This window comes from Polypterus senegalus, chromosome 2 (assembly GCF_016835505.1).
Source record: "Polypterus senegalus isolate Bchr_013 chromosome 2, ASM1683550v1, whole genome shotgun sequence".
NCBI lineage: Eukaryota > Metazoa > Chordata > Cladistia > Polypteriformes > Polypteridae > Polypterus > Polypterus senegalus.
This window is the reverse complement of record NC_053155.1, coordinates 184,721,830-184,738,068: the sequence shown is the minus strand read 5'-3', so window position 1 is coordinate 184,738,068 and position 16,239 is coordinate 184,721,830. Positions and strand designations below refer to the sequence as shown.

The 16,239-nt window shown below is 36.0% G+C and overlaps 1 protein-coding gene across 1 annotated transcript in view; it reads right to left on the bottom strand.

Moving 5' to 3' along the window:
- tomm70a (translocase of outer mitochondrial membrane 70 homolog A (S. cerevisiae)) overlaps positions 1-16,239 on the bottom strand; it is an 87,425-nt gene that overhangs the window by 28,489 nt on the left and 42,697 nt on the right. The window contains exons 3-5 of the mRNA XM_039744996.1: positions 14,182-14,308; positions 12,084-12,193; positions 10,888-11,036 (exon numbers count right to left, since the gene is read on the bottom strand). Coding sequence (XP_039600930.1) covers positions 10,888-11,036; positions 12,084-12,193; positions 14,182-14,308 — 386 coding nt within the window. The remainder of the gene's footprint in view (positions 1-10,887; positions 11,037-12,083; positions 12,194-14,181; positions 14,309-16,239) is intronic.

Below are 16,239 nucleotides of genomic sequence, written 5' to 3'. Positions count from 1 at the left end.
AACGATGTTTCTGTTTAACTGGCAGAAACAGACGAAAAACAGACTGGTTAGCCTAATGTGTTTTCAATAAATGAACTGTGTTAATCAGGTCAGACAAAAGTGAAACTCAAGCCTTCCCCACAATGCTCTATCATTTAAAATGTACAGAACACTAAATACAAAAAGTTTGGAGGATTGCATTATTTATCTTATTAAAAACAGCAAAATATTGTATGTCAGTTGCTTTTGAACCAGTGCGTTAAAAAATGACATTTTTAAACCATAGTAATGATGACACTTCATGTTGATTAGATAATTACTTAAACATACAGCTTATTTAATTACTATTGGCACCTTGATAAAAGTGGAATCCAAAGCATCTTAATAAACTGCAGATCAATCCTTTGATTTGATTTGAATATACAAAACTAAAGCTGATTTATATAGCAAAGTGATAACAAGTGACCTGGATGAACTGCTACATCTGCAGAGTACGCTTGTGCAAAAACCCAATTGTACTGAACTCTATGCCAATTTAAACATATTAACCTAAAACAAACATGTTTGGGATGTGAGAGGAAACTAGAATGCTTGGACCAAACTCATGCATTCTGGGAGAATGAGGTTACAATTATTAATAACTAACCTTAAAATAAAAAGTAACACCATAGACCTGTGAAGAAGAAAACGTGTAACTCAAACTAACAAAAAGCAATCTGCAATAAAATTTTAAAATCTATAAGTTAGTGATGGAGAAATGCATTGTTTCATCGTATCTAGTCGGTTTTCCCATTATTCTGAAAGGGTTGCAAAAACAAAAAAAATTTTGGTTCATGAGAAAAAGGTTTGCAAAAGTACATTGGAACTTCCACTATAACCAGTTTATATGGTCATGAGAGATCAAAACTTAACACCACTTAGTGATGACATTAACACGTTTTGGATCATAGAGGCATGCCTACATGTTCACCTTGAAATATTGTGGCAGACTGCCAATGTTTTATCTTATTCACAATAACCCTGGAAGTCTTATAAAGATCAACAGCATTATGAAGTACTAAAATATTATGGTTACAAAACTTAGCATGTCTTTTTAAGAAAGCTGTAACATACACAAAACTAGTATCTAATAGTACACATCTGACATAAAACACTTTTTAACTGCTACACTGAAAGTGTTGAGTAAAAGAAAATGGACACCTCACTTGCTCAATATCAATAGTTCTATAAAAATATAAAAATATTGCAAAGAGTATAGGAAAAGCTGTGCCAAAGGATGCTGTACCCAGCATGCAAAAGTAGGGATCAGATTATATTTGCAATCTTGGTTTTTAAGAAGAAAAAAAAAAAAAAGAAAAACAGCCTCACATATAAACATATCTTAAAATACTTTCTTTTATACTGCTTTTGTAATGTTCACTGTATGTGGCTCTAGTGGACACTCCAACAAGCAGGCTTATGAAATTAAAACAGCTGATCAAGTTTCACTTGAATCAGCGTAGTCTTATAGTTCAGGTTTAAATTGTTCCCTAACACACAGTTGTTTTATTGATAACTCAAAAAGGGTCTAGGCCCAGCCTATTCAAATGGCGGCCCAAAGGCCACATGCAGCACTGAAGTCACCCAAGCCTGTGGTCCTGCCAGAAACACACAAAAAAAAAAAAAAAAAAAAAAAAGGAGAGGAACAAACACCAGTACAGCACTCCACGTATCCTAGCAACATTCAACCCACAATTCAGTGTGCTGTTGTGTGACAGTACACTTCAGTATGGTTGTACCTGCACCTGGGCCATGCCAGTTGGTTGTGGCATTGACTACATATTAAATAATTTTATAATCAATTGTGTGCCACGTCTTGGTTGTATTCCAGTTTCATCAAGTGAGTGCGAACATGGGTTTTGTTACTTCAATGAAAGCTTTGTTACTGACAAGCATCGTCTCCACACTTTTCATATGATTGGTTGGCCCTCAACTCACATGCTTTGATCATATGGATTCATGGCTGTTACAAGGACAACTATTAGCAATTAACACCCAAAGCAAAGAATAAATTAGAAAGGCTGCATTTGGTAAAAACATGCAAAAAGTTTGAAATTTTCTTTAAAACTTAAGCACTGATTGCTTTAATGGACTACATAACAATTTTTTTGTAGAATATAGAACTCATTTAACCTGTGGTTAATATTCTTCAATTTAAAAAATTCTGCGTTTGTAATTCTAAACTATCAAGCACAATTTTATGCAGAACAGTACACCTACGCAGGTGGTGTAATGGTAGTGTCGCTACTTTACAATAAGGAGATCATAGGTTTGTGTCCCGGGTAATCCCTGCATGGAGTTTTTGCAAAGTACTTTGAGTAGCAAGTAAAGCACTATATAAATGTAAAGAATTATTATACTTTCATTTATATTTTTCAATTTCAAATGTTATGTTTTTTCACTAAATAAACAAAACAAATAGCACTAGAACTCTAGGCCACAATATACCTTCACAGTACCTCAAACTCTACAAACGCAACATATGCACACCACCACCTTTTTGTTTGCAAAAAAGTCACTGATAATCACACATGTGCTGATTTAAAGCCACCCTATGTTTCCTCAGTGTGCAATAGACATAGTATTCATGTGTATTTTTCACTGTTACCACTTGTTATAGGTTTATGCACTGACAGCTTTGAGACCATTGAGAGTTCTTCTGTTAAATGCACTTTGTGATGTACCTGGGTCATATATGGCTAAATGCACTTTGTGATGTACCTGGGTCATATATGGCCAAAATATTTATTTTATTTTAGAAGGAAACAATTTATATTGTACTTTTTGATTTTATGTACTCTGATATGTGCCTGGGTTAAATGTGGGAAAAATGCTTTTTTTTTTTTTTCAAAAGTAGAAAAAAGTTATTGCTACTACCTCAGATTCTGTTCAGTTAAAGTCTTTATTTTTTCTTAGTGTACATTTTGATGTGCCTGTCTGTGTCAGATGGGGGGGATGGGGGGGGGTTATGGTAAAGAAAGGACCAAGGGATCACATGTGCACAGGACACTGTCTCAACCAGATCACTAGATGGCAGCCACATGGGTTGTAGTGGCACCTCTGATTCCCACAGTGCTCCATGAGAACTGGAGTTTGGCACTGCTCTGTTGGGTTCCGTGAATTGAGCCAGGGGGTGCTGCAGAGCCGTACTTCGAGCTTCCACCACACCTGGGAGTACTTCTGGATAATGTTGATGGACTACCTGAAGTGCTCCAGGATGCAGCATTAAAGGGACTGCATCACTTCATTCCAGGAGCCAGAGTCGGGAGGAGGAGGAGGACAAAGCTTGCCAGGAGGAGGAGTGGAGGAGGAAGGATAAAGAAGAGAAGAAAAGAGCTGTGTGCTTTATTATCTGTCCTGATTGGTGCTTTTGTACTGTGCATTAGTGAAAAACATTTTGGGAAGTATTTCCCACTGAGTAAGGCCTTTGTGTGTGCTGGACTTGTGCCTGGCGTCTGTGTCAGGTTTGGGGCACTGGCCACAACAGTCAATTTTTTGTGCTTGTGACATTTAAGGAGCACCAAGAAGCAATAATCTATTAGAGCCCAAAAACAGAATTGTTTAACATCTATGGGGTCCATGACCCTAAGTGTGATGCTGATGGAATATACAGTAGCATGCAAAAGTTTGGACACCCTTAATGTGAACAGGTAAGCGAGCAGAAGATAAACTGAACACCAAAAGGCATAAAGTTAAAGATCATGGCTCGCAAAACTGGTAGCCCATCGTCCCGGGGCTATTAACTTTTCCCATCAGGCTACCAAAACACCGCCTCATCTGATGGGCTACCTGAAATTATACTCCGAGTGAAATCAAATTCCCTCCTTTATTTGTTTTTTCCACTCTCATGACTTGCTATTTGAATAAAAACGTTCATGGAACAAATAGGTTTTTAATCATGACAATTTGTCGGCACCAACATATATGCTTATGTGCATGAGAAATGAGTTTACTTCTCTCTTCTCTGTTTCATAGTGTAATGATCCAGCTGGAGAATCAGAGGGTCATGGACAGCTAATAAGCACGGGCACTGTGCTTTCAGAAGGTGCAGTGCAATGCGCAAATAAAGCGCAGAACACAAGAGACAGGATGAAGTGTGGAAGTTGCTGGAACAGAGATGTTCTGTCTAGGCGTTGGTGAGAGCGAGGTGGTGCACACACTGTGCTAGAGCAGCAAGTGTGCAGATAAAAAAAGTGCAGCACGGTATGTAAGAACAGTGCAGTACAGTGCTCAGTAGATGTCCAGCCACATCTGCCCCCTGAATCTCCAACCAAATTATTACAATATGATGTCTGGCAATCACAATTGATGCATTTCTGCTACCCCATGTAAAAACGTATAATAATCTATTTACTGTTGCTAAATGATAAGAGTTTTATGGAGCCCCTAAAGGGACAAACAGAAAAATCCTTTACACCTTTCTGGTGCTCACACAGAAATTTAAGGATTTTTTTTTTGCCCATGTCCCTTTACAGGCTCTGTAGTGTTTGCATGGGCCATGAATCTAATTTAATTATAGTGTGCAAAGTTGCCGACACCTGTGTGTGTGTGTGTGTATGTGCATTTACACAAATTTATCAGCCCTACTCCGCAAAAACAGACAAGTCAAAATGAAGAACAGTGAACAGAGGAAAAAGAGCAAACCTCCACAAAGTGGAAGAATTCAGAAATATCTGACTATGAGGTAAAAAGAAATCACAACTTTTTGATGTCAAGGACAAAGGAATTTCCATGGCTGCAACTTGATAAGCTAAATGACACAATGTTCCAACTAGACGAGTGTTTTTGTTACTGAAAGCAGTAATTTAAGTTAAGACCCAATCAGAAAGCATGACAAATCTGAGCATCACAAGAATTGTATGGGTTCCCAGTCAGCAGCTTCTGCCTCTGAACAAACACTAATAGCAAAGAACATAACAAAAATGAACAAAGCACAACATGAAGTCTTGACAAACGTTTTCAGAACAGCATACAATGTTGCCAAAAGTGAACTACCATTAGCAAAATGTAACACCCTGTGCAAACTTCAAGTCGTAAATGGCCTAGATCTTGGTTCTACTTATCGCAATGATCATGCATACAGAGAATGTATTGTAGTAATAGCACAAACGTCAAGAGATCAGACTGAAAAGGAAATACAAGAAAACAAATTTTTATCAGTTCTTGCAGATGGCAGCACAGACGTTGGCATCATAGAACAAGTGTTGGTTCATGTCAGGTAAGTGAAAGATAATGGTGTCATATCCACTTACATGATCAAATGTTAACCAGTGTAGAGAGCAAATGCATCAGGTGTTTTAGCAAGCTATTGATGAGGTAGTGAACACAATGGGTATCAGTGAAGAGACATGGAAGGAGAAAGTAGTGTGTGCAAATTTAGATGGAGCTGCAGTGATGATGGATGAGAAAACAGGGGTAGCTGTGAGACTGAAACAGCAGATACCCCACATCATAAAAATCCAATGTGTGGCACACAAATTATAACTTGCAGTATTGGATAGTGTGAAAGGTTGTGAGTATCTGGTCAAGTGTGAGTATACACTGTAAACCTTCTTTTTTTTTTTATTAATTTTATTACAATCCATACAAAGCAATCAAGTTTTTACAAAAAGAAGAATTGAGTTAAGAACAGATCGATCCCCACCCCTGAGAGAGAGAGAGCAAGCCAAACGGCGTAAAATTTAAGACTTGTTAACATACCTAAATTAATAAATTCTCTGTGCTTTATAAACTTATTTTAAAATATTACTGATTAGATCCTGCCATGTTTTGAAAAAAGTCTGTACGGATCCTCTAACTGAGTATTTGATTTTTCCAATTTCAAATAATATAACACATCAGTTTCCCACTGACTTAAAAGAGGAGAGTTTGGGTTCTTCCAGTTTATCAGAATGAGTCTGCGTGCCAAGAGTGTAGTGAATGCCATCACAATTTGTTTGTCCTTCTCCACTTTAAGCCCCTCTGGAAAACCCCAAACACAGCTGTTAATTGGTTAGGAGGGATTGTGAGTCCCAGGCTGTCTGAAAGGTAATTAAAATTTTTTGTCCAGAATAATGTTAATTTGGTGCAGGCCCAGAACATGTGACTCAGTGAGGCTGGGGCTTGGTTGCAACGTTCGCAGGTTGGATCATGCCCTGGAAACATTTTGGAGAGTTTTAGTTGAGACAGATGTGAACGATATATAATTTTGAGTTGTATAATTGTATGCTTTGTGCATATGGAGCTCTGTATTGCTAAATGTAAAACCATCTGTAAATCATCTTTAAGATATACTGTACTATAATTCTCCAAAGAAGTGAAAAGAACCAAGAACCAAGTGAAATAAGTGAACTGCTTAATGAGAAAGTGGCTGATTTCAGTGGCCTGATAAGCACACAGTGGCTGCCAAGCAGGCTGAGATGTATAAAATTACACTGCCACTGATGTGCATATGGAGAATATCATGCAAACAAATCAGTTAGTGGAAAGCACCACATCATGCTAACTCAAGACTGCAAACAAAATCAGAAGAATACCACAAAATCTTGGAAACAAAGTTCACACTGAAAGATGACAGTAGCATGGGCATACTGTGGAACTCAGTTCATAAAAAGCCAACGACAAGCTAGAAGTAGTGAGGGGACAGACAAAGGTACCCTTAGGGCAGAGTTTCAGAAGATTATTTACAACAGAGTTAAGTACATGGACAGCACATTTAAAAATCTGTCTGAAAAGCCTCTCTCTTATTGCAAAGTTTTTGACCCTTCTACTGTTCCCCGCCCCAGAGAAGAACTGGTAAATTATGGAGATGAAGAGGTGAATTATCTTGTCACACAATCTGAAACACTGAATGACCTCAAGCCATCTCTCTATAAATGGGGAATTGTTTGAAACTTGTTGCCCAGACAAGGCAATTAGTTCCTGGATGTATTCTGGAAAAGGTTCAAGACATCGGGAAAATAACACACCGGCAAGATCAAAGAACAGAGAAGTAGAAACTAATGCACAGAAGCCAAGGGTGGAAGCTGATGAAGCTGTACCATCAACATTGTGTGGTACTCTCTCATCTGTAGTTTCAGTTGAGATCTGGGATTCAGAATCTGACACAGATGGGTTCATGGTTAAATTCATCATATTGTTCATACAAGTTTCAATTCAGTTAGAACCAAATGCATATTTATGTTGATAACTGTTACTTGATTGTTGAATGATTTATGCATGATTGTTGGCATTTTTGTTTTGAAAATAAATTCTTTTAATAAATTTTTTGACTATATCTAACTTTCTGTATTAAGAGACTGAGTTTTTTATTCAGGCTACTTAAATTCTTTTCAGGCTACCAAAATCTCAAGATTGCCTCCCCGAAGGGCTACCAGGGATTTTGAAATTTTGTGAGCCATGAATATGACATATTTCTTTAATATTTTAAGCAATATTGCATTTTCATTTCCATCATTCACAGGTACAACATACCAAAAAAAATGAAAAAGACCAGAAGTAAAGGTTTGGGCACCGAGATGTACGGTGCTTAATAACACCCCTTTGGCAAGTATCACAGCTTGTAATCGCTTTTGGTAGCCATCTACGTTTCTTTGAATTCTAATTTGCAAAAGGCTTCTAATTCTGCCAGATTCTTGGGCCATTTTGCATGCACTACTTTTTTGAGATCTATCCACAGATTTGTAATGAGGTTTAGGTCAGGGAATTGTGAAGGTCATGTCAAAACCTTTAGCTTGTGCTTCTAGAGCAACTCCATTGTAACTTTTGAGGTGTATTTCAGACCATTATCTTGTTTGTACAACCTTCTTAACTCTTGGAAGCAAGAGAAAATTAAATGTAAAAACATACTTAACTAACTTAACTTCAACATTTTACAGATGAGGGATATTGGCTTCCAGAATTTGCTGGAATTTATTTAAATCCACTCTTCCCTCTACCAATGATGTGTTCCCTGTGCCACTGGCTGAAACACAAGCACAAAGCATGATCAACAAGCCCCCATACTTAGTTGAAGAGGTGTTACTTTCCTGGAATTAAGCATCCTTTTTCCTCCAAACATACATTTGCCAAAAAGTTCTACTTTGACTTCATCGGTCTGCAGGACTGGTTTCCAAAATGCATCAAGCTTGTTTAGATATTCAAAGTTTGCAAACTTTAGGCACTGAATATTGTGGCTAGGATGCAGGAGAGGTTTTATTCTGCCAACTCTAACACAAAAGTCATATTTGTTCAGGTGTCGCTGCAAAGTAAAACAGTGCACTACAACTCCAGAGTTTGCTAAATCTTCCTGTAGGTCTTTTGCAGTCAGTTTTTATTTGCCTTTCTAGCAATCCAACTAGCATTTCTTTCAGAAAGTTTTCTTGGTCTTTCAGACCTCAACTTGACCTCCTCTGCTCCTGTTAACTGCCATTTCCTAATAACAGCTACCTGAAAACGCTTTGCCATCAATTACTGTATTTTATTTTCAGTGTGCTTAGAGAAGCCCATGGCTGCTGATTGTCAGGAAAAGGTTCGAGGAGTCAAATAATTTGAACAGCTTTGTAATTTGCATCACCTGGGGTTTCCTACAAATGACCGTGAACAAGCTATAGCCCTAACAAGATAATTAAGGTCTGAGACCTTAGTAAAAGTTAACTGAGACCTCAAATTTATCTTGAGATGCATTTTCCTTTTTTCAGTGTACAATTGCACAAAACAAAAACAATACAACACTAATCTTGAACAAAATGCTTATCTTTAACTTTATGCCTTTTGGTGATCAGTTCATCTTCTGCTCACTTAACTATTTATAGTAACAGACAATATTAACCAAGGGTGCCCATACTTTTCCATGCCACTACATGGTGTATAAAGAAATATTTTGGAAAAATAACAAACATGATCCATCCTGTTCAAAGTTTTTTTTTTTTTAAATTAATTTAAAATAGAAAAACATAACAAGTGGTCTACTCAGCAGCCAAACAAGTTTATACTTGAGTTGCATGAATAATACAAACATGAAATAATATAAAAATTATAAATATGTCCACAATTAAGAAAGGAAGGATGCGCAGCAATCTGTAGCAGACTGACTGAATGCATAACTACATTATAGCTCTGAATCTATGCATTACATAATTAAATTATACATATACATACACACAACACATCTCTATAAGCCACAACATAAAAACCATTGACAGGTGGAGTGAATAATATTGAATATCTCTTTACAATGGTACCTGTCAAGTCCTAGGGTATATTAGGAAGCAAGTGAACAGTCAGTTTTTGAAGGTGATGTGGTGGAAGTAGGAGGACAAATTGCTGAAAAATTTGATGCTGGCCATGAGAAAAAGGTGACAGAACATATACTGCAATGCAGCTTGCTGTGTAGCCACAGATGAGATGAGTCCATGCTGAGCCCTGTCCACTGCCATAAGCGCCTAAGATGGGCATGTGAGTGCCAGAAGTGGACCGTGGAGCAATAGTGGCCTGGTCTGATAAATCAAGTTTTCTATTAAATTATGTGAACAGCTAGAAGAAATGGCAGCAAAATGAACTACGGGAAGAAGATAAGCTGAAGGAGGCAGTGTGATGCTCCAGGCAATAGTCTGCTGAGAAAACTGGGTTCTGCCATTCATGTGGATGCTCCTTTGACATGTACTACCTACCAAAAGATTGTTGTAGACCATGTTCACCCCTTCAAGGCAATTGTATTCCCTAATGACAGTGGCCTCTTTCAGCAGAATAATGTGCCCTACCACACTGCAGAATTTGTTCAGGAATGGTTTAAATTCCCCAGATCAAGCATCCATCAGATGTGCTGAAAAAACAAGTCTGACCCATGGAGGACCACCTCACAACATACAGGATTTAAAGGATCTATTGCTAATGTCTTGGTGCCAGACAACACAGAACACTTTCAGAGGTCTTGCTGAGTTCATGCTTCAACTGGTCAGAGGTGTTTCGGTGCCACAAGTGGGACCAACACAATACGGTGTAATGCAAAACTATTCAATTCCCTTGAAAGTCATCATAATTTTCTGCATGATAAAAGATGTGTACACACTGTACATATTTTTATGACTGATAGCAAAATACAACAGGAAATCCACATTAATGTAATTTAAAAATGACTTCTACTGATGCTATGAAATGGTCTGTACTTTACATAGTCAGCCTCGAGTGGTTTACCAGGGAATGTCAATGGATCTGTCCTGTCCTTGGAAAGTCTTGGTATTAGTGATGTAAAAGCTCAACATGCAATCCAAACTCTCTCATTCATTTGATTTTAAAGGAATGCTCATATCATGGATGCTCCTAAAGGTCATGGATTTGTGAAATTTTAGCTCTTCAATGTTACCACTTTGTAATGAATAAATCAGATTAATTTAAACTTTTATAATGTATACCCAAGAATGCAGCAAGAAATGCTAAAGAAGTTCTCAGAGGTATTCTTTCCCTTTTACAGGGGATGATTATCTGTCTCAGTGAGCATATCTTACCCTAATCTTTTCTGCAACCAAAAAAAGGCTGTAATAAGCCAGGCTTGTCAAGTTTAGTGAGGCTTGCTCATTTAGCTTGTTTGCTGAACACTATTTGGTCACTAGCTAACTCTAAGCTTCAGAATATATGTCGTTTTCATTGTTATATAACACAAAGTATCTGAAAAGTCTCATACAATTACGGAAAATACTACTATACAAGAGTTAAACTACTTCGGCTTATTAATGGCACAAACGTTTTGATTTCAACAGTGGATGTCACAGACTATCTAGCAAGTGGCATAGTCAAGTACAAACTCTCTCAATGTAACAAATACCATATAATAAAAAGGGAAGACTTAAAACACAGAAGGCCTTCGAAAATTCACAATAGGATTTATAAGTCTTCAAGCCTTTAATGCCTCACCTTTCTTTGACTACAGCAGCTTCACCCTCCTTGTCTTTATCTTCATCTGCCTTCTCTCCCTTCAAGAGCGGCTGAGAAATAATGTCATCTGTAAAGGAGCTGAAGTAGGACTTGATGAACTGTGGAGATGGCATCAAAGGTTCTCGGTTCTAAGTTGAGGAAGAAGAAGATAAGAACTACACTTTAACTAAAAACAAAACAGGGCAGACTGCTTACAGGAAATAAGTGTCTAAGACATCTGGTCTAGAATCAGAGTCACCTCTGTTTAAAAGTAGATAACTACAACCGAGTTAATCTATAATCACCAAGGACAGAATATTTCAGAGGTAATCTACAGTCACCCTAACTACAAAATCACTGATTATGTGTGTATAATAGTTGTACTGCATTCACTAGTCTTGTTCTGTCTAAATTCTTCTCATTTTGGGATACATGAGATGAGGTCCGAGTTTAGGATATATGGAGTGTGGGAGTGAAATTCCTCGAGTACAATAGTTATGCCCAGGTTTAGCACAATACTGTACTAGATTCTACAGCTTAGTTTTTAACAACAGAAAAAAAAAAAGTTTGTCTTTATCCAAATTAAAAAACCTATGGCCATATGTACTTGACTATAATCATTTTGTCCAAAAACGGGGGCATAGTTATATAAAAGGATAATTTCACTTTTTATTTTTCTCAAGTTGAAATAATTCTAGCTACCAAGGGGGCAAACCAGCACAACCTGGTGCCAGTCCCAAGCCTAGATAATCAGAGAGGGTTAGGGTCAAGCAAACAAGACAAAAATGTTAAATGTACAAATGTTAAGCATGAGCTGAGCAATAGGTAGTGTGGCTAGTAAAGTGCTAATTGGCCACATAATATCACCAGTACAATTAAAAAAGGGTGCAAAAACACTTAATGTAAGCCATAGAGAGAGACAGAGAGAGGAAAAAAGACTCTTTAGCTTTTCCCGTTAATAGTTTACTTTCACAAACAAAGTAATTCAAACTAAACAATTTAAAATTCAACACAATCACAAAATGTTAACCACAGGGTAAGTATTTATACATAGATGTGGAAATCTAAACCATAAGAAAACTCTGAGGTTAAACAATTTATTGTAATATTTAGGAACAATCATTACTATATATCCTAAATAAGATTTAAATAAATGAGATAAGGGTCATGTATGTTAGCAGAGAGTAGAATGTAACCTTGTATTTTTCTTTGGCCTTTTCCTTCCCAAGCTGTTTGAGTACTTTGTCTGCCAAATGCATACTCTGTTGATTCTGGAATCCTTCAAGGATACAAACGGCTGTCACATCTGTGGTAGACACAAATCAGAATCACTGCATAACTAAGTCTTATCTTTACTATTAGATGTGTTAAGGACTGTAAATTAAACCATTCAACTTAATTTTTCTAGACAGCAAATCAACTCTTTCATATTTATAAATTTCACTATAAAAATATGATAAAGGATGATACTGAATTAAAAAAAACAAACATATGAATATAATTTAAGAAGATCAAATATAACTATAATAAAGTCATATTTTATTAAATTGACAACTGCCTTTTTTCTCACCTTATTATAAAATCAAATTTTCATTCTTATCACACCTACCTGTTTGATACAATTTTTTTCTTTTAAATTCACTGTAAGACCACTACTACTGATGCTCTCTTAATACTGAAACACCTTCTATTTATGTCTCTTTCTTTGCTTGTCAATAAACTATAAATACTAACTAAACAATGAAGTGTATTTAAGGCCCCCAAAAAAAAGAATATTAATGTTTGGCAACATACGAATTGTCCACATAAACACAGAAAAATAAGATTTTTGAGAAGATTACATTTTAATGAAACAAAACTTAACTTGACATTAAAAAAAGAGCAAAAAGGTCATAGCATTTTGTTGGAGTTGATGCTCCACACTCACAGAAGTATTCACACCTTGGGCCTTAGTTATTCTAACTAAATGCCAGAACGTGTGGTAGCAGGTCTGGGAAAATAAATTACTAGCTGTCGCGCAACCCCATGCAAAAGGTGCAAATATCTGATATTCCTTATTAAATATACACTAGCCTATCTTTGCAATGGAAAATTGACTTAGTGGAAAAACTACAGGAAGTCTAATACACTTTAAAATGTATTAAGGAGGAAAGCTCATTAGGCTTTCAAAGGCATACCAGGTCAAATGCCAATAAAACTCGACACAAAAGAATACTACAATATTATTTTATTTGTAAATCTAACAGGAGTACTATCTATAGCTTATACCCTGGTATAAGGTATCTACATTTGTTTATTTGTATAATGCTTAATTTAATTTTAAAGTTTATTTACATTCAATAGAGGTTATATGGTTATGTATATTTTCCCATGTTGTCAAAGACTGCATAATTCAAAAGCTATTTTGCAAGTGCTATACCTCAGCAGGCTGAACTCGGTTTGCTGTTAAGTATCTACTCATAGGTCCCTGCTACTACTCTTTTCACTAAAAAAGAACCTTAATTAGCTCTGTAAAGTTGAGCCTCATCTCAATTCAAGTAAACTCATACAAAAAAATAAATCTTAATCACCACAACTAGTACTGCATTTTTTTTTTAAAGTAGAGCACAGTATTATCTAGCTCCCCTACAATGACTCAAGAACTCTAAAATGCGAACAGCTGTTTAAGCGACATTTGTGCAATTTCAGGTATCATTTCAACTGCTTCACTTTTTACTGCATTTATTTAATGTTCAAATTAAATGGTGTGCAGCACTTACGCATAGTTTGATTAGTTACTTGAAAATTGCTTAGTCCTGTTACACAAAACACAGTAAAGTATGCACCTGAAATTTCTCATGTTTTTAGATGTGTATTTTAAGACCTTTTTCAACTATGGCATTCAACAGATGAAATATACTTACTAAATCTGTCTAGTATACATAGCTAATGCTTTCTGGCTGTAGGCCTTAGAAGGAATTCCTCAAATAAACTATAAGCGATATCAGTTCTGGCACAGAGCCACTAATCAGTAATGACAGATCTTAGGAGAAGCCAATTAACCATTTTACTAAAAAAAAAACACTTGCATGCACATGAGTTGTGTCCTTGAAGAGTATTAGTTTAATAATACCAAAGTACTAATATTTAGCAAAAGAAATTCTAAACATGAAGTTCTCTACATTTTACTCTTGGAAAAGCATAGAAAAGGGTTTGACAGAAATCATCAAAGGTAATTACTGTTGGACTGAAATCATAATATACTGCAGCTAATCCACTATGCTTCAATGCTTTTAACTATAAAGCAACACATACCTTCCAGGCACTGTTTCTTGTTGTCCAGACGTTCATATGCCTTTGCCCTACGAAACAGAGCTTTGATGTACCTTGGATTTAGCTCTACTGCTTGTGTACAGTCCTCTACAACCTGTTTCCACTTTTGCTGCATAAACAAGAGAAGTGAGAAGAGAAAAAGATGTTAGTCAAGTAACTTTGACCAAAACTGTAATATTTCAGCCATTATATTGTATCTTTAACTACTCTTCTCTGTCGTTTAATCCTTCTCTTGATGCTGGCCTTTGCATGACTCTTAAATGCTCATAAAGCACTACAGAGTCAGCATTTTCAGGAACTACATAAAGATCTTTCAAAATTTAAGCATATGAACTAAGGGAGAAATGTCTTTTTCTCAAACATACTGTATGTCAGTATTTAACTGTGCTGTTATTTTGTTCATCAAATGATTACGGTTTCAACATACATATTGTACATTTTTCATTCATTCTCTGTTCTTTAAACAAAAAAGTAAATTGCTATGCATGTGTATCAGATGAAAGTCTTATTATTGTTCTTTTTTTTTAGTAAATGTCTTTAAGAAAAGCAACTTACAAAATGTAAAAATATACAATACATATACTAAGCATTTATTACAGCATTTACTGTGATGCCGAGATAAACTGGCAAGATATCAACAAAATCATGAATTAATAAAGCTGAAATAAGGCCATTAGATAAACAGAGTCCTGGGATGCTTTATGCAGAGAGGTTATTTTCAAGAGGCTCCTCTAGAAAGTCAGCGGGAAGCGTGTTCCATTATTTGCAAAAAAAAAAAAAAAAAAACAAACAAAAAACACACAACATGACAATCAGGAAACTTTGTACTATGTTTGGGGAAAGAAGGTACAATTATTAGATAGGTCAAAACAGAGCACATATGTTTTTATATTCCCCAAAGTGGAAATGTAAACAGTGAAAAGAAAATGTAAATGTGACAGGAATATATAATCCAAAAATTTTCAGCCTTAATAGAGTACTTAAACACAGTGACATATGTTTATGTAAAACGGCATTAAACATTTGTTTTGTGTAGGTCAGCATTTCTTAATATACTTTGGGCTACAAAATGCTACACAAAAGTACTTGATTTTACTGAACCAGTATGAAAATTTTCCAACAAAAGTGAAAAACTACAAAATAAACTGTAATTTGAAAAATACTTTACTCCAAAATGTTTAAAGTTTCAGACAAGAGAGATTTAAATGCAGTCTTGATGGAAGGATGTATTATACTAAGTTCATTGTTGTCATGTGTACAGAATACAGTGAAATTCTTACTTGCACAATATAAAACAACATAAAAAGACATAGCCACTCTCTGGCATGATATGTAGTACTTTGACTTAGTACTTGCGCCCCTTTGATTTTGCCTAGTCTATGCAATGAACGGCTTCAGACCTATAGACAAAATGTAATGTTAGAGAAAGTAAACTCAACTGAACGCAATACACAGTTTTTAAATCATTACTTTCTTTATTCAAGAATAAAAGATACCCCATACACATATCAGCCAAGGGAAAATGTAATAATTGTCCCCACAGGTTTAATACTTGCTTGTAGCACTTTTCGCACCAATAATTGAAACTAAATTCTTTCTATAATTTGATACTAGTCTTTCACATTGCTGTAGGGGAACTTTAGTTCACTCTTCTTTGCAACACTGCTTTAATTCAGACACTCTGGTAAACATGAGCTGACCATTTCAGTCGGAGCCTCAGCATCTCACTTATATTTAAGTTAAAAATTTGACTGGGCCAATGCAAAACATAATTTTGTTTCTTCACATCCATTCAGTTGTAGACTTCCTTTTGTGATCTGGGTAATTTTCTTGCTGCATAACCCACTTAAACTTCACTCTCACGTCAAGAACAGATGACCAGACATTGAGAATATTTTGTTACATAAGGCAAGTTTCCATTCAGTTTTTGCGACGTTTTGTTATCGACAAACAGAATATACGTAAAAAAAATGTGCGAAATTTGCTTGTTTCCATCCAACTGGCTTTTTATTGATAAAATGGTGTGCGTGATGACGTCAT